Source organism: Anomaloglossus baeobatrachus, chromosome 6 (assembly GCF_048569485.1).
Source record: "Anomaloglossus baeobatrachus isolate aAnoBae1 chromosome 6, aAnoBae1.hap1, whole genome shotgun sequence".
NCBI classification, from domain to species: domain Eukaryota; kingdom Metazoa; phylum Chordata; class Amphibia; order Anura; family Aromobatidae; genus Anomaloglossus; species Anomaloglossus baeobatrachus.
Genome location: NC_134358.1, coordinates 82,104,574 through 82,128,273, shown reverse-complemented (window position 1 = coordinate 82,128,273; position 23,700 = coordinate 82,104,574). Strand labels below are relative to the sequence as shown.

General features: G+C 52.9%; 1 protein-coding gene across 1 annotated transcript in view; it reads left to right on the top strand.

Moving 5' to 3' along the window:
* The first annotated feature begins 226 nt into the window (after positions 1 to 226).
* Positions 227 to 23,700, top strand: part of PABPC1 (poly(A) binding protein cytoplasmic 1) — a 92,551-nt gene continuing 69,077 nt past the window's right edge. The window contains exons 1-2 of the mRNA XM_075353068.1: positions 227 to 585; positions 3,732 to 3,948. Coding sequence (XP_075209183.1) covers positions 3,756 to 3,948 — 193 coding nt within the window. The 5' untranslated portion in view covers positions 227 to 585; positions 3,732 to 3,755. The remainder of the gene's footprint in view (positions 586 to 3,731; positions 3,949 to 23,700) is intronic.

Below are 23,700 nucleotides of genomic sequence, written 5' to 3'. Positions count from 1 at the left end.
GGACACGTCTCCCGGTAACAGCTGTCTTTTCTCGTCGTTATCTCTCCTCCTTTCAAACCAGTCGTCGTCATCCGATAAAATGGCGCCCAGTTCAGAAACTGCTCACGTAGTTTTAGTAACCACGCCTCTTTTCCCAAGTCACGAGTTATGGGCGGAAATGCTGACGTCACGAGCGTCAGAGCACGCCGTACGTCCATGCGCCCGTATAAATAGCGCGCCGACGGGCTGCGGCCTTTTCCCCTCTACCCCGGCTGTTAGTGCTGTGTGTGAGTGTGTGCTCCGGAGCCTGGCCTCGGCACACATTTCTTATTATTAAAAAAATATAAAAAATAAAAAAAAAGCACAAAATCCCTTCAAAAAAACCCAGAAAAATCCCCCGAGCTCCTCTTTTCCCCTCACGTTTTATTTTCTGTTGATTTTAACAAGAGAAGACGTTCCCGCCGCCGCCAGCTCTCAACGATTTTAAAGCTAGAGGAAAAAAAATACAAAAGAAAAAAAAAACGGAATAAGTAACGAGAAGTGAAGAGAAAAAGCTGCTGCCCGACCGAGGAGAGCGCCGAGGACACTGCCGTCACTGCGAAACCGGTGAGCGGGGGGACCGGGCCTCGTGCCGGAGGGGGCCCGTGCGTGCCGGCCTGGGGGACACCGCCTGCGGTCCCCGGTCTGCCGGCCTCCGCCGGTGTGCACGTGTCCTGCCGGCCCTGCTGACTACCCGGAAAGCGGGGCTACTGGTGCGACTGCAGGGGGTCCGTGATCGTGTGTGTGTCATAATGGGGTAAGGGTCCCCGACCCGGGGTGTATGTATGTCACGTGGGGGTACCCGACCCGGGGTATATGTATGTCACGTGGGGTGGGGGTCTCCGACCTGGTGTGTGTGTGTCATATGGGGTGGGGGTCCCTTACCCGGTGTCACATGGCGCAGGGGGTCTCTGACCCGGTGTGTGTCACGTGGGGGGGCCCTGACTGTGTGTGTGTGTGTGTGTGTGTGTGTGTGTGTGTAATGTGGGGGTCCCTAACCCGGTGTATCAAATGATGGTGGGGGTCCCCGACCCGGTGTGTCACGTGGGGGTCCCCGACCCGGTGTGTGTCACGTGGGGGTCCCCGACCCGGTGTGTGTGTGTCACGTGGGGGTCCCCGACCCGGTGTGTGTGTGTCACGTGGGGGTCCCCGACCCGGTGTGTGTGTGTCACGTGGGGGTCCCCGACCCGGTGTGTGTGTGTCACGTGGGGGTCCCCGACCCGGTGTGTGTGTGTCACGTGGGGGTCCCCGACCCGGTGTGTGTGTGTCACGTGGGGGTCCCCGACCCGGTGTGTGTGTGTCACGTGGGGGTCCCCGACCCGGTGTGTGTGTGTCACGTGGGGGTCCCCGACCTGGTGTGTGTGTGTCACGTGGGGGTCCCCGACCCGGTGTGTGTGTGTCACGTGGGGGTCCCCGACCCGGTGTGTGTGTGTGTCACGTGGGGGTCCCCGACCCGGTGTGTGTGTGTGTCACGTGGGGGTCCCCGACCCGGTGTGTGTGTGTGTCACGTGGGGGTCCCCGACCCGGTGTGTGTGTGTGTCACGTGGGGGTCCCCGACCCGGTGTGTGTGTGTGTCACGTGGGGGTCCCCGACCCGGTGTGTGTGTGTGTCACGTGGGGGTCCCCGACCCGGTGTGTATCACATGGTGGTGGGGGTCCCCAGCCCGAGGGGGTGTGTGACACTTGTATACTCCCAGCTGGTGCTAGGTGAGTCACTGCTATGGCACGTGTTTTGGTCATGGCTTCCTCCTAGTGACTGACATCATGGGGCCATAATATTGGGGCATATGGCCAGTTTCTTCCCAAACATCCATCAAGTGATGGCAGGTCACCCAGTTTTCTCTTAATGCCCTTTTTAGGCCTGGTTCAGACAAAATGAAGCTGTGCACCATGGGCAGATTTTAGACTGATCATGTGAGGTGGGCACAGGTAATGGACCTCTGCCGGAGCAGTGCAGGGACTCCATCCATTATACTGAATATTACACAGAAAATATTTGTTGTAGACTGAGTCCTCAGCCGTCCGGTCACATCCACCCCTGTAATCTGCGTCCTGGTGCTGCTGTGCTGCTCGGCTATGGACACATTCTGCTCCTGAGGTGATGTCTACAGGAGAGCACTAGTCTTGCTTCATGTCTTCTAGCTTTGTGGTCTTGAGCTGGTGGTTTCTGCACAACTACTGCCCTCAGCCTCTCGCTCAGTACATGCTGGGAGTTCTGGTTTTGTAGCCTCTGTCTCCTATGGTAAGCATGTGCTGGGCCAAGGAGACAAGATGGCACCAACTGTGACAGAGCTGAAGATATTCTATTTTATCTGCTGTGGATCTGAAGATTCGACACTTATCACAAGTCTGTTACTGGTCCCAAGATGTCTCCTGGTATTCCCAGATAATGATTAGTATATGACGGGGCTAAACCTGTTGTCACTATTTGCTGACGGGGCTGAGAAAGCCGCAATACATCCCACACACGGCAGCGTATGGTTACGGTTTCTGTGCTTTGCTGTCGGATGCAGAATCTCTGACTTGAGTTTGTAGTTTTTTATTATGCTCCATTTATACCAAACAAGGCATGTGCGTTTTTTTTGTTAGTGTAGATGAATTTCCGTGTTGGGTGTAAGCTGCGTGCTTCCACATAATCTACATGCTTGTCGTGTGATATCACTGGAGGGAGGGATTACGCCTCACGAGGTGAATCCTGTCCATAAATCACCTTCAGTGAAGACGTAAAGGCGTTTAAGTTAATGATTAATGTCCATTATATTAAGAGCCTATTCTGTAATAAGACATTCAACCTCTCATTTTATTTCCCCTGATTCCTGTAGGAAACTGGACTGTACAACTTAGGAGGCAGTTTATAAAGTTACAGTGCGGACTATGAGAAGCAATAGTGCAAATGCCTGTGTTCTGCACGGCCAAGATTTGTGCAGCAAAACCGTCGTTTTCTAGCTTAGGGTACTTTCACACTTGCGTTCAGTGGAGTCCGTCACTATGGAGAATAGCGCAGTCCGTTAACGCACTGCGCTATTCTCCATAGACTTGTATGGACGACGCACTAACACAAGTGTCAGCGTTGCATCCGCTGGACGACGCAGCGTCGTTATTTTGACGCTGCGTCGGGTGGAAGAAACGCAGCATGTGACTTTTTATGAGCAGCGCAATCCGTAGGATTTCACTGCACATGCTTTTTTTTAATTTTTTTTTATTTTTTAAATCACAAACTTTATTTTGTCTCTCGGTGGCCGAACGTTCAGCTGAGTGCCCGGCTGCCGGCTATTGAGTGATCAGCTGATCGTTCACAATAGTCTGCTGCCGGTAAAACTGTAAAGAAAAAAAAAGCTTTCCGTTGTTTTGTACGATTCGTAGCATCCGTTGTGCCACTATATGCAACGCATCCGTCACACAACGCAATGCTACGGAAGCCGTCCAACGCAAGCGTGAAAGTAGTCTTAAGTGCATAAAGTGCGCATCACCTGTCACTTGTCTGAACACCAGCCTTGTGCGGTGAGGACCTGCGCAGGACTTTGACCCCTTTCTAGTGATTAATGTTGGATCCCAGCTGTGTAGATGATAAATACCTTAGTCCCAATATGCACTTCTATGTTTTGTAGCCTGATGCTGTGACTGAACCCAATGAGACCACTTCATGTGCCTATTCTGTAAATTATGGATCTAAAATGTTGAGACTTAATTGTATATTTTATTTTTTTCCTCCAGTTAAACCTTAAAACAACTAAAAACATGAATCCAAGTGCTCCCAGCTATCCTATGGCATCCCTGTATGTTGGGGACCTCCACCCTGATGTCACAGAAGCTATGCTGTATGAAAAGTTCAGTCCCGCTGGTCCCATTTTGTCCATCAGAGTATGCAGAGACATGATCACCCGTCGATCTCTTGGCTACGCTTATGTCAACTTCCAGCAGCCGGCCGACGGTAAGAATTCCTCGCATGCATTTAAACATGTGTTTTGTTGAAAGTTACACGACTCAGATTTGTTTTTGCAAAGTCAGTTGTGAGATTTGGTTTCGGGGAGGATTGGCTTCCTCCATATTGTGGATCACAACACTGCAAGCTCCAGTGGAAGAGTCCTGAATACCTCAGATTACAATTCAATTGTGGGGGGGTAGTGTGGTTTATAATCTGGAGAATACCTTTTGTTTTTCTCAATCTGCCATACACTTCCATTGAAGGACCTTTTTTTTTTTTTAGTTATTGCTAATTTTTAGGATCTTTACCAAAGGGGTTGAGTTCAAAGCATTTTTTTAAGGATGTCTTTATACCTCTCTGCTCCAATGTCTTGGTAACATCTTTTAAAAAATAGGCAATAAATTTAGAATGTATTGGGCAAATGACACTTCCTGTGTCTGAGCCTCTCGGGAAGTGGCGTAATTTCTCATTGCAAGTCCTCACCTCTAGCTGAATAGCTTTGCAATGATGCAGACTTCACTCTTAAGCGGATCTGTCAGTACATTTCAAAATACAAATGCATACTGTTCTCTGCCCTGATGAGGCTGGTGTAATTGCTTTAAAAATACAAATCCTTGTACATTTGACTAACTTTTTTGTCCCAACTATACAAACATGATTTCCGAAGTCGTAGTAGTTGAAGTTAAAAATGTTAATCTTAACAGGGTTGTACAGCCATTCTGACACTGGTTTCTAAGTACATCAGCCTCATCAGGCCTAGGATCTATTTTTATGAAACCTGGTGACAGATCTGCTTTAAAGCGCACCTTTCACTGAATGTCTTCTTTAATTTGTGCAGTTCCACAGATTCTGCATTAGTTTTTTTTTTTCTCATGTGCCCTTGAAAAAACACGTTGGTGCTACATTTTTCCTGTCAAGAGATGCAAAAATGGTGCAGAAATTTCTGCAACCAAATGCTAAACGTGTGCACATACCCTGAAGGGGGAAAAACTTCTAGAATTAATGGCAATACTCAGCTTAGCCCCTTCACGACCCATGACTGATATATCCATCGTGGATCATGTGAGGTTAATCCCCGCCCCCTGCTGTGGGCAGGTCACAGCGATCCGCGCACATATTAGCTGTTTTTAACAGCTGACGTGTGCCTGCAAGTTACGGGTGGAATCACTTCCACCTGCAACTTTTAACCCCTTACATCTCGCTGCCGAACTCTGGCAGCGAGATGAATATGCGCGTGGCCATTACTTTCTTACTGCCGCCCCCACCGGAAGTCACGTGTGTAATCACATGACTTTCAGTGGTTGCCATGGTAGCATAGGGTCATGTCATGATGCCTGTAGCTAACATGAGTCACTTTCTGTCAGTGCCGGCATACTTCCGGCATTGAGTAAAGCAGCGTATCTGCAGTTCTCAGCTCTGTAGCTGTGATCAGAAAATAGGGCAGAGCGATCGGATTGTTTATTTTACTAGTCCCCCTAGGGGGCTATATGGATTAAGTGAAAAAAAGTTTTAAAAATAAAAAAACTAAAAGATCAAATCACCCCATTGAAAATTAAAGGGTTACAAAAATAAAAAATATACACATTTGCTATCGCCGCGTTCAGAAACGCCTGATCTATCAATGTAAAATCAATTAATCTGGTAAACTGCGTAGCGGCAAAAAAAATTGCAAACGCCAAAATTGCGTTTTTGTCGCTCCATTGGGAGACCCAGACAATTGGGTGTATAACTTCTGCCTCCGGAGGCCACACAAAGTATTACACTTTAAAAAGTGTAACCCCTCCCCTCTGCCTATACACCCTCCCGTGGACCACGGGCTCCTCAGTTGTTTTATGCTTTGTGTGGAAGGAGGCACACATCCACTCATGCATTCTCATATTAGTTATATCGGTTGGAAGAAAAGAGGGCCCCCACGGGGCCCCCGGCATGTTCCCTTCTCACCCCACTACGTCGGCGGTGTTGTTAAGGTTGAGGTACCCATTGCGGGTACAAAGGCCGGAGCCTCATGCAGTCTCCTTCACCATCCCTTAGCGGCTCTGGGAGAAGTGGGATCCTGAGCGGTCATCCATTTACTGGGACCGTGCTCCCTCCGCAGCCCCTGTGGGAATCTGCCGGACCGGAGTCTATTCAACCTCAGGGACCGGGCCCTACAACTCAAAGGTACTCTGTGTCCCCATTGGGGACTGTGCAGGGAGCGCACCTTCTTCCCGGACGCTGCGGCAGCTGCTGAATTGAGAAGGCCGGCGGACTTCCGCGCCGACCGTGACTGCTTGTCGGGCGCGGTCTCAAATTTAGTCCCCGGCTTCATCGCGGCCTAGTCGCAAAAATCCCGCCCCCGGGCCTGCCTGTCAGGGGTAAGGGCGGGACTGCCGACCTGACGTCGGATGTGAGGGCTGGAGCATCCTGCATGTTTCCTCCCCCCTCACTGATCACTGTGGGGACCCCAGATTCCCGCACTTTCCTGGGGCCGCCCACGGCTCCACTCCTCCCCTGAGAGCTCCGGCAGCCATTTTTTGGCATTCTGCCGGTGGAGGATTCTCAGTGAACAGCTCTGCAGCTCCGGGGGGCCTAAGGCAGGGAATCTGGAGGACACACACTCCGCTTGTTAGCGGTCGGTAAGCCACACCGGTCACCCGGTGCTGGTCCCCCTAGGGTGCCGGAATAGATACGTATTTATATATATATATTTCTGTTCGGTCGGGCTGTATACCCTTTTTTGCCCATATACCCTAAGTGATCATTCTCCTAGGAGACAACAGCATGTCGTGCACAAGGAGCAAAGCTGCTAAGGCACAGGGTTTTTTTTGCGGCCTGTACCTCTTGTGGGGCTATGTTACCTGCGGGTTCCACCTACCCTCACTGTGAGCAATGCTCGACCCCTGGTTCGCTTGCTCAGCCGGAGCCTCGGTCACTAGTGGGCCCCTCGGCTCATGTGGACCCCCCTGCTCCCCCTGTCCAGGCGGCAGGGACAGAGTTCGCCTCTTTTGCTGAGAAACTCTGAGTCACTTTCACAATCCATGGCTCAGTCTATGGACAAATGGTCTGCCAAGCTGCTAGAAGCTTTGCAGTCCAGACCGGTCCTTACACAGGCCCCGGCCCCTGTTGGATCGTCGCCTCCAGGCCCCCCTCGGTCCGCGCCGCAGCGCGCTCCCAGGTTGGGCCCTAGGTCTCACGTGGAGGACTCCTGCCCGGACCACAGTCCTAGACAGGCTAAGCGGGCTCGCTGGGAATCTTCCCCGACTTCTTCACGCTGCTCGGGTTCCCAGCTTGAGGACTCTCTGGAGGACGAGGCGGACGTCGCAGCTCAGGGCTCTGACCCTGACGTCGCCCTTAACCTTGATACACCTGAAGGGGACGCCTTAGTGAATGATCTTATCTCGTCCATCAACCAGGTGTTGGATCTCTCTCCCCCGCCTCCTAATGTAGAGGAGTCGGCGTCTCAGCAGGAGAAACACCAGTTTCGGTTCCCCAAACGTACACGTAGTGCGTTTTTCGATCACTCTAACTTCAGAGACGCTGTCCAGAAGCGCCTAACTGACACGCGTTACCCCTTCCCCTCTGATGTCGTTAAGGGTTGGGCTCAATGTCCCAAGGTGGATCCTCCAGTCTCTAGATTGGCGGCTAGATCTGTGGTATCGGTTGCAGATGGCTCATCGCTAAAGGATGCCACTGACAGGCAGATAGAGCTCCTGGTGAAGTCCATCTATGAGGCCACGGGCGCGTCTTTTGCCCCGGCCTTTGCAGCCGTGTGGGCACTCCAAGCTATCTCAGCTTGTCTGGCTGAGATTAATGCTGTCACACGTAATTCTGCTCCGCAAGTTGCGTCTTTGACTTCTCAAGCGTCAGCTTTTTCTTCCTACGCCATGAACACAGTCCTAGACTCTGCTAGCCGTACAGCTGTGCCATCCGCTAACTCTGTGGCAGTCCGCAGGGCCATGTGGCTGCGCGAATGGAAGGCAGACTCGGCCTCCAAGAGGTTCTTAACCGGTTTGCCGTTTTCTGGCGACCGCTTGTTTGGCGAACGATTGGATGAGATTATTAAGGAATCCAAGGGAAAGGACTCCTCCTTACCCCAATCCAAACCTAAGAGACCTCAGCAACGGAAAATACAATCGAGGTTTCGGTCCTTTCGTCCCTCCGCCAAGCCCCAATCCTCTTCGTCCAGCAGGCCGGAGAAAGGCCAGAGGAACTCCTATGCGTGGCGGTCCAAGTCACGCCCCCAAAAGGCCGCAGGAGGCACTGCCTCCAAGGCGGCCTCCTCATGACTCTCGGCATCCCCTAGCCGCATCCTCGGTCGGTGGCAGGCTCTCCCGCTTTGGCGACGCCTGGTGGCCACATGTTCAAGACCGATGGGTGAGAGACATTCTGTCTCACGGTTACAGGATAGAGTTCAGCTCTCGTCCTGCGGCTCGTTTCTTCAGAACCTCTCCGCCCCCCGCTCAGGCCGACGCACTTTTTCAGGCAGTGGACGCTCTGAAGACAGGAGTTGTGATCCCCGTTCCCCTTCAGGAACGTGGTCGCGGCTTTTACTCCAACTTGTTCGTGGTGCCAAAAAAGGACGGATCATTCCGTCCCGTTCTGGACCTCAAGCTACTCAACAGACATGTGAGAACCAGACGGTTTCGGATGGAATCTCTCCGCTCGGTCATCGCCTCGATGTCACAAGGAGACTTCCTAGCATCGATCGACATCAAGGATGCTTATCTCCACGTGTCTATCGCACCCAAACATCAACGCTTCTTGCGTTTCGCCATCGGGGACAAACACCTTCAGTTCGTGGCATTGCCTTTCGGACTGGCGACAGCCCCACGGGTTTTCACCAAAGTCATGGCATCCGTTGTGGCGGTCCTACACTCTCAGGGCCACTCGGTGATTCCCTACTTAGACGATCTCCTAGTCAGGGCCCCTTCTCGGGTGGCGTGTCAACACAGCCTTACAGGAACGTCTCTTTCCCTTGCAACCAAGACGTCACTTCAGTGGTGGCTCCTTCCCAATTCTCTATCGCAGGGAAAATCCTTCCTACCCCCAACCTGGGCTGTGGTCACCACGGACGCGAGCCTGTCAGGGTGGGGAGCGGTTTTTCTCCACCACAGGGCTCAGGGAACCTGGACTCCGATAGTCTTCCCTTCAGATCAATGTTCTGGAGATAAGGGCAGTGTATCTAGCCCTATTGGCTTTCCATCGGTGGCTGGAGGGCAGGCAGATCCGTATCCAGTCGGACAACGCCACTGCCGTCGCATAAATCAACCACCAAGGCGGCACTCGCAGTCGTCAAGCCTTCCAGGAAGTCCGGCGGATTCTGCAGTGGGTGGAAGCCACAGCCTCCACCATCTCCGCAGTTCACATCCTGGGCGTAGAAAACTGGGAAGCAGATTTTCTCAGTCGTCAGGGCATGGATGCGGGGGAATGGTCTCTGCACCCAGAAGTGTTTCGAGAGATCTGTCGCCGCTGGGGAACGCCGGACGTCGATCTCATGGCGTCACAGCACAACAACAAAGTCCCGGCATTCATGGCACGGTCTCAGGATCACAGAGCTCTGGCGGCGGACGCGTTACTTCAGGATTGGTCGCAGTTTCGACTGCCTTATGTGTTTCCCCCTCTGGCGATGCTGCCCAGAGTGTTACGCAAGATCAGGTCCGACTGCCATCGCGCCATTCTCGTCGCTCCAGACTGCCCGAGGCGGTCGTGGTACCCGGATCTGTGGCATCTCACGGTGGGTCAACTGTGGGCGCTTCCAGACCGCCCAGACTTGCTGTCACAAGGCCCGTTTTTCCATCTGAATTCTGTGGCCCTCAACCTGACTGTGTGGCCATTGAGTCCTGGCTCATAGCGTCTTCAGGGTTGTCTCAGGATGTCATTGCCACCATGAGACAGGCCAGGAAGCCAACGTCCGCCAATATCTTTTACAGGTCTTGGCAAATCTTCTTATCCTGGTGCTCTGATAACGGTTTTCCTCCATGGCCGTTTGCCTTACCCACTTTTCTTTCATTCCTTCAATCCGGAATGGACGAGGGTTTGTCACTCGGCTCTCTCTCAAGGGCCAAGTATCGGCGCTCTCCGTATTTTTTCAAAAGCGCCTAGCCAGGCTTCCGCAGGTCCGCACGTTCCTGCAGGGAGTTTGCCACATAGTCCCACCTTACAAGCGTCCGCTGGAACCCTGGGACCTTAACAGGGTGCTAACGGCTCTTCAGAAACCACCTTTCGAGCCGCTGCGGGATGTCTCTTTATCACGTCTTTCACAGAAGGTGGCCTTTCTAGTGGCAGTTACATCACTCCGGAGAGTGTCTGAGCTTGCAGCGCTGTCATGCAAAGCCCCCTTCCTGGTGTTTCACCAGGATAAGGTGGTTCTGCGTCCGGTCCCGGATTTTCTCCCTAAGGTGGTATCTCCTTTTCATCTCAATCAGGATATCTCCTTGCCTTCATTTTGCCCTAATCCAATTCACCAATGTGAAAAGGATTTGCACTCTTTGGATCTGGTGAGAGCACTCCGACTCTACGTGTCTCGCACGGCGCCCCTGCGTCGTTCAGATGCGCTCTTTGTCCTTGTCGCTGGCCAGCGTAAGGGTTCGCAGGCTTCCAAGTCAACCTTGGCTCGGTGGATCAAGGAACCGATTCTCGAAGCCTACCGTTCTTCTGGGCTTCCGCTTCCTTTGGGGCTGAAAGCCCATTCTACCAGAGCCATGGGTGCGTCCTGGGCATTGCGGCACCGGGCTACGGCTCAGCAGGTGTGTCAGGCGGCTACCTGGTCTAGTCTGCACACTTTCACGAAACACTATCAAGTGCATACCTATGCTTCGGCAGACGCCAGTCTAGGTAGGCGAGTCCTTCAGGCGGCGGTTGCCCACCTGTAAGAGGGGGCCGTTTCGGCTCTTTTTATTGAGGTATTCTTTTACCCACCCAGGGACTGCTCTTGGACGTCCCAATTGTCTGGGTCTCCCAATGGAGCGACAAAGAAAAAGGGAATTTTGTTTACTTACCGTAAATTCCTTTTCTTCTAGCTCCTTTTGGGACCCAGCACCTGCCCCCTGTACCCTTCGGGCTGGTTGTTCTTTTGTGTACACATGTTGTTCATGTTGAATTCTTCTTTTGGTTCATGGTTTTCAGTTCTCCGAACATCCTTCGGATTGCATTTACCCTAGACCAATTTATAAGTTTCCTCCTTCCTGCTTTTGCACCAAAACTGAGGAGCCCGTGGTCCACGGGAGGGTGTATAGGCAGAGGGGAGGGGTTACACTTTTTAAAGTGTAATACTTTGTGTGGCCTCCGGAGGCAGAAGCTATACACCCAATTGTCTTGGGTCTCCCAATAGGAGCTAGAAGAAAAGGAATTTACGGTAAGTAAACAAAATTCCCTTCTTTTTGGTCGCCGCAAGTTGTGCAAAATGCAATAACAGGCGATCAAATCAAAGGCGCTGAATGGTACCATTAGAAACGTCAGCTCAAGATGCAAAAAATAAGACGTCACTGAGCCATAGATCCCAAAAAATGAGAACGCTACGGGTTTCGGAAAATAACGCAAAGCGTACTCTACTTTTATTGGACAAACTTGTGATTTTTTTTTAACCCCCTTAGATACCAGTAAATCTATACATGTGTAGTGTCTAGAAACTCGCACCGACCTCAGGCATCACAACACAGCAGTTTTACCATATAGTAAACGGTGAATAAAATATCCCAAAACTATTGTGCGATCACACTTTTTTTGCAGTTTCTTTGTCGCTCCATTGGGAGACCCAGACAATTGGGTGTATAGCTTCTGCCTCCGGAGGCCACACAAAGTATTACACTTTAAAAAGTGTAACCCCTCCCCTCTGCTATACACCCTCCCGTGCATCACGGGCCCATCAGTTTTTATGCTTTGTGATGAAGGAGGCACACATGCACGCAAGCTCCAAGTTAGTCGGCAGCAGCTGCTGACTATATCGGATGGAAGAAAAGAGGGCCCATTACAGGGCTCCCGGCATGCTCCCTTCTCACCCCACTATGAGTCGGCGGTGCTGTTAAGGTTGAGGTACCCATTGCGGGTACACAGGCAGGAGCCACATGCCGTTTTCCTTCCCCATCCCTTACAGGGCTCTGGGTGAAGTGGGATCCTAAACGGTCTCCAGGCACTGGGACCGCGCTCCCTCCGCAGCCCCTGGGGGAATCTGCTGGACAGGAGCCCGGGTATCGTCAGGGACATGGCCCTGCTACTCTGAGGTACTCTGTGTCCCCTTGGGGACGGCGCATAGAGCGCCTGTTTGATACACGCTGCAGCAGCTGCTGGGTGTGTTGGTGCGCCGGGACTACCGCGCTGGCCGCGCTTGTTTGCCGGCCGCGCTTATAACTCGAGTCCCCGGGTTTTGCGGCCTAGTGCCGCATATTCCCGCCCCTGGGCCTGCCAGTCAGGAGTAAGGGCGGGACGCTGCACGGAACGTCAGCGCTGAGGGCAGGAGCATACTTTGTATCCTCCTCCCCCCTCACTGTGCACAGTGGGGCACCAGATTCCCGCACTTTTTAGTGCACGCCCACGGCTCCCTCTTCCTCACAGAACGCTAGCAGCCATTACTAGCAGCACGGCTGACGCAGACGAGCACCAACAGCGCTGGGAGCCCAGGCAGGGAATCTGGTGGTCACACAAACGCTGAGGGCGGTCGGTAAGCAGCACCTGTTACGAGGTGCTTGCTCCCCTGGGTGCAGAAGTGTATATTTATATCCATATTTTGTATACATTTACTCTGTACGGCCGCACTGTTGCCTTGGCTATATACCCTCTCTGATTGCTCTAAAAGGAGACAACAGCATGTCGTCCGAAAAAAGCAAGGGTGCCAGGGCACAGGTTTACTTTGCAACCTGTACCTCATGTGCGGCTATGCTACCTGCAGGTTCCACCTATCCTCATTGTGCGCAATGCTCGGCCCCTGTGACACTCACTCAGCCGGAGCCTTTGCCACTAGTGGGACCCTCGGCCCAGGTGGAACAATCGGCTGCCACCGTCCAGGTGACAGGGACAGAGTTTGCAGTATTTGCTGACAAACTTTGAGTCTATGGATAGATGGTCTGCTAAGATTCTAGAGGCTTTGCAGTCCAGACTAGTAACACAGATCCCGGGCACTGTTGAATCATTGTCCCCAGGCCCCCCTAGGTTGGAGCAGCAAAGTGCTCCTGGGGCGACTCATAGCTCCCACGGTGAGGACTATGACACGGACCGCAGTCCCAGGCCAGCTAAGCGGGCTCGCCGGGAGCTTCCCTCGACTTCATCAGTGTTCAGGGTCTCAGCATGAGGACTCTCTGGAGGATGAAGCGGAGGTGGCAGATCAGGGCTCTGATTCTGACGCCGCTCTCAACCTTGATACACCTGAAGGGGACGCCATAGTAAATGACCTTATAGCGTCCATCAATCAGGTGTTAGATCTTTCTCCTCCAACTCCTCAGATTGAGGAGTCAGCTTCTCAGCAGGAGAAATTCCATTTTAGGTTTCCTAAACGAGCACGGAGTGCATTTCTTGATCACTCCGACTTCAGAGATACAGTCCAGAAACACCGAGCTTTCTTCGGCGCTCCATTGGGAGACCCAGACGATTGGGTGTATAGCTACTGCCTCCGGAGGCCACACAAAGTATTACACTAAAAAGTGTAAGGCCCCTCCCCTTCTGCATATACACCCCCCGTGGATCACGGGCTGCTTCAGTTTTCATGCTTTGTGCGAAGGAGGTCAGACATCCACGCATAGCTCCACTGTTTTTAGTCAGCAGCAGCTGCTGACTATGTCGGTTGGAAGAAAAGTGGGCCCATATGGGGCCCCCAGCATGCTCCCTTCTCACCCCACTTTTGTCGGGTGTTTGTTAAGGTTGAGGTACCCATTGCGGGTACGGAGGCTGGAGCCCACATGCTGTTTTCCTTCCCCATCCCCCCTCGGGGCTCTGGGTGAAGTGGGATCTTACCGGTCTCCAGGCACTGAGACCGGGCTCCATCCACAGACCCGGAGATCCTGCTGGATATGGAGCTGGGTATCGTCAGGGACAGGGCCCTGCTACATTAAGGTACTCTGTGTCCCCGTACACATCGCGCACACACACACCAGCATTGCTGGGAGTGCTAGTGCGCCGGGGACAACAGCGCGGAGCGCTTGTGCTATTATTCACTGCAGCTTAGCTGAGTGAATTTATGTGTTAGAAACTGCCGCGCCGGCCGCTGCGGGGTGTTTTACACTGTGGCGCGGCTGGGACTTGTGGTGCGCCGGGGACTTCCGCGCTGGCCGTGCACATAGGACGGCCGCGCTTATTACTCGAGTCCCCGGCTTTGCGGCCTAGTTTTCGCTTCGTTCCCGCCCCCAGCCCTGCCAGTCAGGGGAGGGGCGGGACGCTGTACAGACAGTCAGCGCCGAGAGCTGGAGTCTGCTTTGCATTCTCCAGCCCCCTTCACTGGACACAGTGGGACGCCAGTTTCCCGCTCTTGTCTGGGGCACGCCCACGGCCCGCCCCTCTTCACAAGACGCCGGCAGCCATTCCTGCACGCGGTCTGGGCTGGAGAAGGGAGACAAGCTCTGGGCAACCAGTCACTGGATTCGGGCGACCACACACCCGCCTTTGTGCGGGCGGTAAGCAGCACCTGAAGTGCTGACCCCACTAATGCCATTTGTACTTTATGCCTAGATGGCTAGACTACAGCAGCAAACAGCAAGGGTGCTAAGGCACAGGCTGTCTAGGCTGCTTGTATTGCATGTGCTGAAGTGTTCATTTGTACTTTATGCTGGTATGCTATACACTGCACTGTACGGTCGCTATTCTTTGCTATATACTCCTAGATGGCTGGACAACAGCAGCAAAAAAGCAAGGGTGCTAAGGCACAGGCTTTCTATGCTGCTTGTACTGCATGTGCTGAAGTGTTCATTTGTACTTTCTGCTTGTATGCTATACATTGCACTGTACGGTCGCTATTCTTGGCTATATGCTTCTAGATGGCTAGACAACAGCAGCAAAAAAGCAAGGGTGCCAAGGCACAGGCTTTCTATGCTGCTTGTACTGCATGTGATACTGTTCCACACGGCAGGTTCCACTGTCCCCATTGTGTGCAATGCTCCCCTGTAGCACTTGGTCAGCCGGGATCTCTGCTAGAGGTGGCCAAAGGAACCACCTGTGAACCCTGTCCAGGGACAGGGACGGAGTTGCAGTTTCGGCTGATAGGTCTGTGACTGTGACTAACATCTTAGAGACTTTGCAGTCCAGACGGACCATGGGCAATGTTGATACAATGCTCCCTGGCCGCCCTCATTTGGAACAAATCAGTGCTCCGGGGGGGTCCCATGCATCCCAGGGCGCAGGCTCTGACACGGACGACAGTCCCAGACAGTCTAAGCGAGCTCGCTGGGAGCGGCACTCGGCTTCATCACTGGTTAGGGTCCCAGCAGGACTCTCTGTATGATGAGGCAGACGTAGCTGATCAGGACTCTGATCCTGAGACCGCTCTCAATCCGGATACACCGGATGGTGACGCCATAGTGAATGATCTTCTAGCGTCCATCAATGGAATGTTGGATATTTCTGCCTCAGCTCCTCTGGTGGAGGAGTCAGCTTCACAGCAGGAGAAATCCCTTTTCAGTATCTCAAGCGTATATTGAGTACTTTTCTGGCCACTCTGACTTCAGAGAAGCAATCCGGAAACACCACACTTATCCAGATAAGCGTTCTCCAATCGTATTAAGGATACACGTTATCCTTTTTTCTCCCTGACGTGGTCAAGCGCTGGACCCAGTGTCCAAAGGTGGATCCCCCAATCTCCAGGCTTGCGGCTAGATCCATAGTTGCAGTGGAAGATGGGACTTCACTTAAAGATGCCATTGACAGACAGATGGTCCTCTGGTTGAATTCTGTCTATGAAGCTCTCGGCGTGTCGGTTGCTCCGGCATTCGCAGCCGTATGGGCATTCCAAGCTTTTTCAGCTGGTCTTGCGCACGTGGACACTGTCACATGTACATCTGTGCCGCAGATGGCGTCCTTAACCTCGCAATGTCTGCATTGCGACTTACGCTATTAATGCTGTCCTGCACTCTACGAGCCGTACGTCAGTGGCGTCCGCCAACTCCGTGGTTATACGCAGAGCCTTGTGGTTGAGGGACTGGAAAGCAGATTCTGCTTCCAAAAAAGTGCTTAACCAGTTTGCCATTATCTGGTGACAGACTGGTGAGCGATTGGATGAAATCCTTAAACAGTCCAAGGGTAAGGACTCTTCCTTACACCAGCCCAGATCAAACAACAGAGGAAGGGACAGTCGAGGTTTCGGTCCTTCCCAGGCTCGGGCAGGTCCCAATTGTCCTCGTCCAAAAGGACTCAAAAAGCTCAGAGAGGCGCAAATTCCTGGCAGGCTCAATCACGCCCAAGGAAGGCAGCCGGAGGAACCGCTACCAAGGCGGTTTCCTCATGACGTTCAGCTCTCTCTCTCCGCATCCGCGGTCGGTGGCAGACTCTCCCGCTTGGCGACATTTAGCTGCCACAGGTCAAAGACCGGTGGGTGAGAGACATTTTGTCTCACGTGTACAGGATAGAGTTCTGTTCTCGTCCTCCGACTAGATTTTCAGAACTTCCTCACCTCCCGACCGAGCCGATGCTCTTCTGCAGGCAGAAGGAGTGGTAATCCCTGTTCCTCCTCAGGAACAAGATACGGTTTTTACTCCAATCCGGTTGTGGTACCAAAAAACGACGGCTCTTCCGTTCCGTTTTGGACCTAAACCTGCTCAACAAGCACGTGAAAACCAGGCGGTTCCGGATGGAATCCCTCCGCTCCGTCATTGCCTCAATGTCTCAAGGAGATTTCCTAGCGTCAATAGACATCAGGATGCTTATCTCCACGTGCCGATTGCTCCAGAGCACCGGTGTTGGCTACGATTCGTTATTGAAGACGAGCATCTTCAGTTCGTAGCCCTGCCCTTCGGTCTGGCGACAGCCCCACGGCTTTTCACAAGTTCATGGCAGCAGTGGGAGTAGTCCTACACTCTCAGGGTCACTCTGTGATCCCTTACTTGGACGATCTACTTGTCAAGGCACCCTCTCAAGAGGCATGCCAACACAGCCTGAACGTGGCGCTGGAGACTCTCCAGAGTTTCGGGTGGATCATAAACTTTTCAAAGTTAAATCTGACACCGACCCAATCGCTGACATATCTTGGCATGGAGCTTCACACTCTCTCAGCGATAATGCAGCTCCCGCTGGACATACAGCGTTCACTACAGACGGGGGTGCAGTCTCTCCTTCAAGGCCAGTCACACCCCTTAAGACGCCTCATGCAGAGGCAGTCCTTTTCGCGCAGTTTCATCTGCGTCCACTTCTATAGGACATTCTTCGCCAATGGGATGGGAAGTCAACGTCCCTAGACAGGAACGTACCCCTTTCTCAGACGGGCAAGGACTCTCTTCAGAGGAGTCCACCCTTCAGATCAATGTTCTGGAAATCTGGGCAGGGGTATCTTGCCCTGCAAGCCTTCCAGCAGAGGCTGGAAGGCAAACGGATCCGAATTCAGTCGGACAACTTCGCAGCGGTGGCATACATCAACCACCAAGGCGGAACACGCAGTCGGCAAGCCTCCCAGGAAGTCCGGCGGATTCTGATGTGGGTGGAAGACAGAGCATACACCATATCCGCAGTTCACATCCCGGGCGTAGAAAACTGGGAAGCAGACTTCCTCAGTCGCCAGGGCAGGGACGCAGTGGAATGGTCTCTGCACCCGGACGGGTCTCAAGAAATCTGTAGCCGCTGGAGGAGGCCGGACGTCGACCTAATGGCGTCTCGGCACAACAACAAGGGCCCGATTTTCATGGCGCGGTCTCACGATCAAAGATCTCTGGCGGCAGGCGCCTTAGTTCAGGATTGGTCGCAGTTCCACCTACCCTATGTGTTTCCCCCTCTGACACTGTTGCCCAGAGGGCTACGCAAGATCAGCTCCGATTGCCGCCGCGCCATCCTCGTCGCCCCAGACTGACCGAGGAGGTCGTGGTACCTGCATCTGTGGCATCTCACGGTCGGCCAACCGTGGGCACTACCAGACCGGCCAGACTTACTGTCCCAAGGGCCGTTTTTTCCATCTGAATTCTACAGCCCTGAACCTGACTGTGTGGCCATTGAGTCCTGGATCCTAGCGTCTTCAGGATTATCTCAAGACGTCATTGTCACCATGAGACGGGCTAGGAAGCCGACGTCTGCCAAGATCCACCACAACACGTGGAAGATATTCTTATCTTAGTGCTCTGCTCAGGGAGTGTCTCCCTGGACATTTGCATTGCCTACTTTTCCTTCCTTCCTGCAATCTGGTTTGGGAAAAGGTTTGTCGCTCGGCTCTCTTAACGGACGAGTCCCAGCGCTGTCTGTATTCTTTCAGAAGCGCATAGTACGACTTCCTCAGGTACGCACGTTCCTGCAGGGGGTTTGTCACATTGTCCCTCCGTACAAGAGGCCGTTAGACCCATGGGATCTGAACAGGGTACTATTTGCTCTCCAGGAGCCGCCCTTTGAGCCTCTGAGGGATGTTTCACTTTCTCGACTTTCACAGAAAGTGGCCTTTTTGGTAGCGGTCACGTCTCTTCAGAGAGTGTCCGAGCTAGCAGCGCGGTCATCCAAAGCTCCCTTCCTGGTGTTTCACCAAGACAAGGTAGTGCTGCGCCTGATTCCGGGGTTTCTCCCTAAGGTGGTATCCCCCTTTTCATCTCAGTCAGGATATCTCCTTACCTTCCTTTTGTCCTCATCCAGTTCATCGATATGAATTGGATTTGCATTTGTTGGATCTGATGAGAGCGCTCAGAATCTACATTTCCCGCACGGCGCCCCTGCGCCGCTCGGATGCACTCTTTGTACTTGTCGCTGGTCAGCGCAAAGGGTCGCAGGCTTCCAAATCCACCCTGGCTCGATGGATCAAGGAACCAATTCTTGAAGCCTACCGTTCTGCTGGGCTTCCGGTTCCATCAGGGCTGAAGGCCCATTCTACCAGAGCCGTGGGTGCGTCCTGGACATTACGGCACCAGGCTACGGCTCAGCAGGTGTGCCAGGCGGCTACCTGGGCGAGTCTGCACACCTTCACCAAGCGTTATCAGGTGCATGCCTACGCTTAGGCGGATGCCAGCCTAAGTAGAAGAGTCCTGCAGGCGGCGGTTGCCTCCATGTAGGGGAGGGCTGTTTTTACAGTCCAAACTTGAGGTATTAATTTACCCACCCAGGGACTGCTTTTGGACGTCCCAATCGTCTGGGTCTCCCAATGGAGCGCCGAAGAAGAAGGGAATTTTGTTACTTGCCGTAAATTCCTTTTCTTCTAGCTCCAATTGGGAGACCCAGCACCCGCCCCTGTTCCTTCGGGATTTTTGGTTGTTCGGGTACACATGTTGTTCATGTTGAATGGTTTCAGTTCTCTGATGTTCCTTCGGATTGAATTGTTTAACCAGTTATTGGCTTTCCTCCTTCTTGCTTTTGCACTAAAACTGAAGCAGCCCGTGATCCACGGGGGGTGTATATGCAGAAGGGGAGGGGCCTTACACTTTTTAGTGTAATACTTTGTGTGGCCTCCGGAGGCAGTAGCTATACACCCAATCGTCTGGGTCTCCCAATTGGAGCTAGAAGAAAAGGAATTTACGGTAAGTAACAAAATTCCCTTCTTTCCAGATAAGCGCTTTACTAAGCGCCTTAATGACACACGTTATCCCTTTCCCCCTGACGTAGTCAAGGGTTGGGCTCAGTGTCCCAAGGTGGATCCTCCAGTCTCCAGACTGGCGGCTAGATCCATAGTTCCAGTGGCAGATGGTGCATCACTCAAGGATGCCACTGACAGGCAGATAGAGCTCCTGATGAAATCCATCTATGAGGCTATAGGCGCGTCTTTTGCTCCGGCATTTGCAGCCGTATGGGCACTCCAAGCTATCTCAGCTTGTCAGTCTGAGATTAATGCAGTTACACGTGCCTCTACTCCACAGGTTGTGTCCTTAACCTCTCAGGCGTCGGCATTTGCGTCCTACGCCATGAATGCTGTCCTGGACTCTGCGAGCCGTACGGCTGTAGCATCCGCCAATTCGGTGGCAGTCCGCAGGGCTATGTGGCTACGTGAATGGAAGGCAGACTCTGCTTCCAAGAAGTTCTTAACCGGTTTGCCATTTTCTGGCGACCGCCTGTTTGGCGAGCAATTGGATGAAATCATTAAACAATCCAAGGGAAAGGAATCGTCCTTGCCCCAGTCCAAACCCAACAGACCTCCACAAAGGAAGGTACAATCGAGATTTCGGTCCTTTCGGACCTCAGCCAAGTCTCAATTCTCCTCGTCCAACAGGCCACAGAAGGGTCAGAGGAACTCTGACTCATGGCGGTCTAAGTCACGTCCTAAAAAGACCGCCGGAGGAACCGCTCCCAAAGCGGCCTCCTCATGACTTTCGGCCTCCCCAAACCGCATCCTCGGTCGGTGGCAGGCTCTCCCGCTTTTGCGACGCCTGGTTGCCACATGTCCAAGGACCGATGGGTGAGAGACATTCTGTCTCACGGTTACAGGATAGAATTCCGCTCTCGTCCTCCGACTCGTTTCTTCAGAACATCTCCGCCCCCCGAGCGAGCCGATGCTCTTCTTCAGGCGGTGAGCACTCTGAAAACAGAAGGAGTGGTGATCCCGGTTCCCCTTCAGCAATGGGGTCAAGGTTTCTACTCCAACTTGTTTGTAGTGCCAAAAAAGGACGGATCTTTCCGTCCCGTCCTGGACCTCAAGCTGCTCAACAAACATGTGAACGCCAGGCGGTTCCGGATGGAATCCCTCCGCTCCGTCATCGCCTCGATGTCCCAAGGAGACTTCCTAGCATCAATCGACATCAGAGATGCTTATCTCCACGTGCCGATTGCACCAGAGCATCAGCGCTTCCTGCGTTTCGCCATCGGGGACGAACACTTTCAGTTCGTGGCGCTGCCCTTTGGCCTGGCGACAGCCCCTCGGGTCTTCACCAAGGTCATGGCAACAGTGGTAGCGGTCCTGCACTCGCAGGGACACTCGGTGATCCCTTACTTAGACGATCTCCTGGTCAAGGCCCCCTCTCAGGTGGCATGCCAACACAGCCTGAACATTGCTCTGGAGACTTTCCAGAGATTCGGGTGGATCATCAATTTCCCAAAGTCAAAATTGACTCCGACCCAATCGCTGACATATCTCGGGATGGAGTTTCACACTCTCAGCGATAGTGAAACTTCCGCTGGACAAACAACGTTCACTACGGACAGGGGTGCAATCTCTCCTTCGAGCCCAGTCGCACCCCTTGAGACGCCTCATGCACTTCCTAGGGAAGATGGTGGCGGCAATGGAGGCAGTCCCATTTGTGCAGTTTCATCTGCGTCCACTTCAATGGGACATTCTCCGAAAATGGGACAGGAAGTCGACGTCTCTCGACAGGAACGTCTCCCTGTCTCGGACAGCCAAGGCCTCTCTTCAGTGGTGGCTTCTTCCCACGTCCTTGTCGAAGGGGAAATCATTTCTGCCCCCATCCTGGGCGGTGGTCACGACGGATGCGAGTCTGTCAGGGTGGGGAGCGGTCTTCCTCCACCACAGGGCTCAGGGTACCTGGACTCAGCCAGAGTCCTCCCTGCAGATCAATGTTCTGGAGATAAGGGCAGTGTATCTAGCCCTAAAGGCGTTCCAGCCGTGGCTGGAGGGCAGGCAGATCCGAATTCAGTCGGACAACGCCACGGCAGTGGCATACATCAACCACCAAGGCGGCACACGCAGTCGGCAAGCCTTCCAGGAAGTTCGGCGGATTCTGCTGTGGGTGGAAGCCACAGCCTCCACCATCTCCGCAGTTCACATCCCGGGCGTAGAAAACTGGGAAGCAGACTTTCTCAGTCGCCAGGGCATGGATGCAGGGGAATGGTCTCTTCACCCAGAAGTGTTTCAAGAGATCTGTTGCCGCTGGGGGAAGCCGGACGTCGACCTAATGGCGTCCCGGCACAACAACAAGGTCCCGGCATTCATGGCACGGTCTCAAGATCACAAAGCTCTGGCAGCAGACGCCTTAGTTCAGGATTGGTCGCAGTTTCGACTGCCTTATGTATTTCCTCCTCTGGCCCTACTGCCCAGAGTATTACGCAAGATCAGGTCCGACTGCAGCCGCGCCATCCTCATCGCCCCAGACTGGCCGAGGAGGTCGTGGTACCCAGATCTGTGGCATCTCACGGTGGGTCAACCGTGGGCACTGCCAGACCGTCCAGACTTACTGTCTCAAGGGCTGTTTTTCCATCTGAATTCTGCGGCCCTCAACCTGACTGTGTGGCCATTGAGTCCTGGATCCTAGCGTCTTCAGGGTTATCTCAAGAGGTCATTGCCACTATGAGACAGGCCAGGAAACCAACGTCCGCCAAGATCTACCACAGGACGTGGAGAATCTTCTTATCCTGGTGCTCTGATCAGGGTTTTTCTCCCTGGCCATTTGCCTTGCCCACTTTTCTGTCCTTCCTTCAATCCGGACTGGAAAAGGGTTTGTCTCTCGGCTCCCTTAAGGGACAAGTATCGGCGCTATCTGTGTTTTTTCAAAAGCGTCTAGCCAGGCTTCCGCAGGTCCGCACGTTCCTGCAGGGGGTTTGTCACATAGTCCCTCCTTACAAGCGTCCGTTAGAACCTTGGGATCTGAACAGGGTGCTAACGGCTCTTCAGAAACCACCTTTCGAGCCAATGAGAGAGATTTCTCTTTCACGCCTTTCGCAAAAGGTGGTCTTCCTAGTGGCAGTATATAAGGTGAAGGGTAATTTAAAGTGACAAATATATCTAGAAACCCTTAAAACATCATTTTATTATAAAATTTAAAAACATCCAAAATACACACTATAGAACCTAAAGTGCACAGGTGGAGAAGGGAGGAGGGTAAAGGATAAAGTAACCCCTAAATATAAACCTCCCTCCTGTCCACTACCTCACGCGGGGGTTGGCACCCTAAAAGCACGATATGGCGCCCCCACTCACCGCCGGCTATCCTTAGCCTGCCCTAGTTATCCCTAGCGGCAGGTATGAAAGGTGCTCAAAAACTCATAAAGTGCATAAGTGCGGATAGCTAATGAGGTATAAAAAGAGGATCATGTAAATCAATTGGCCTTAGAGGTTAGGCGAGGATGCGCCAGAAAACGTGGAGGGGACCTTAATAGCTGTCTCCTAACCACTCCCTACCTCGGGGGTCGGCACCCTGAATACACGATAACATATGGCGCCCCCACACCACGAAGGCTGCCCCTAAACAGTCCCTTATTGCATCCTATCAGACAATATGCATACAAATATAAAGTGCCTGTGCTGTGGGCCTAAAGTGCATAGTGATAAATAACGATAAGGAGGCACTTATACTAGGATGCAATAATAATTTTACAGCAGCATTTTAAACCATAAAGTGCATGTGCTTATTCAAAGATGCAGGGGACTAAGAAAGGGGTGTACTCATCACTGATACATGATCCAATTGTCGCCTTTGGTTGCCTCAACGCGTTTCTCCCTCCAGGGTCATCAGGAGGCCTGATATTCAACGTGACAGACAGATGTAAAGATGAGCAGATGAGAAAAGGGGCCTGATGCCAGCAGCTCCCTTTTAAACTGAACCAGGTACCTCTGGGCCCACCCCCTCCCAGCCCCACCCCCCCATCCAATCACCCCCCATAGATATAGATAATATACCCAAATGTCCATGATTCATCCATCAGCATGTTTATCAGCATTTGGTGCCACAAATGCGTTACTCACACGCCTCGTGGTGACCAATGTAATCCTTCCTCCGGCCAATTCAGGCATGTGGAGGCCGT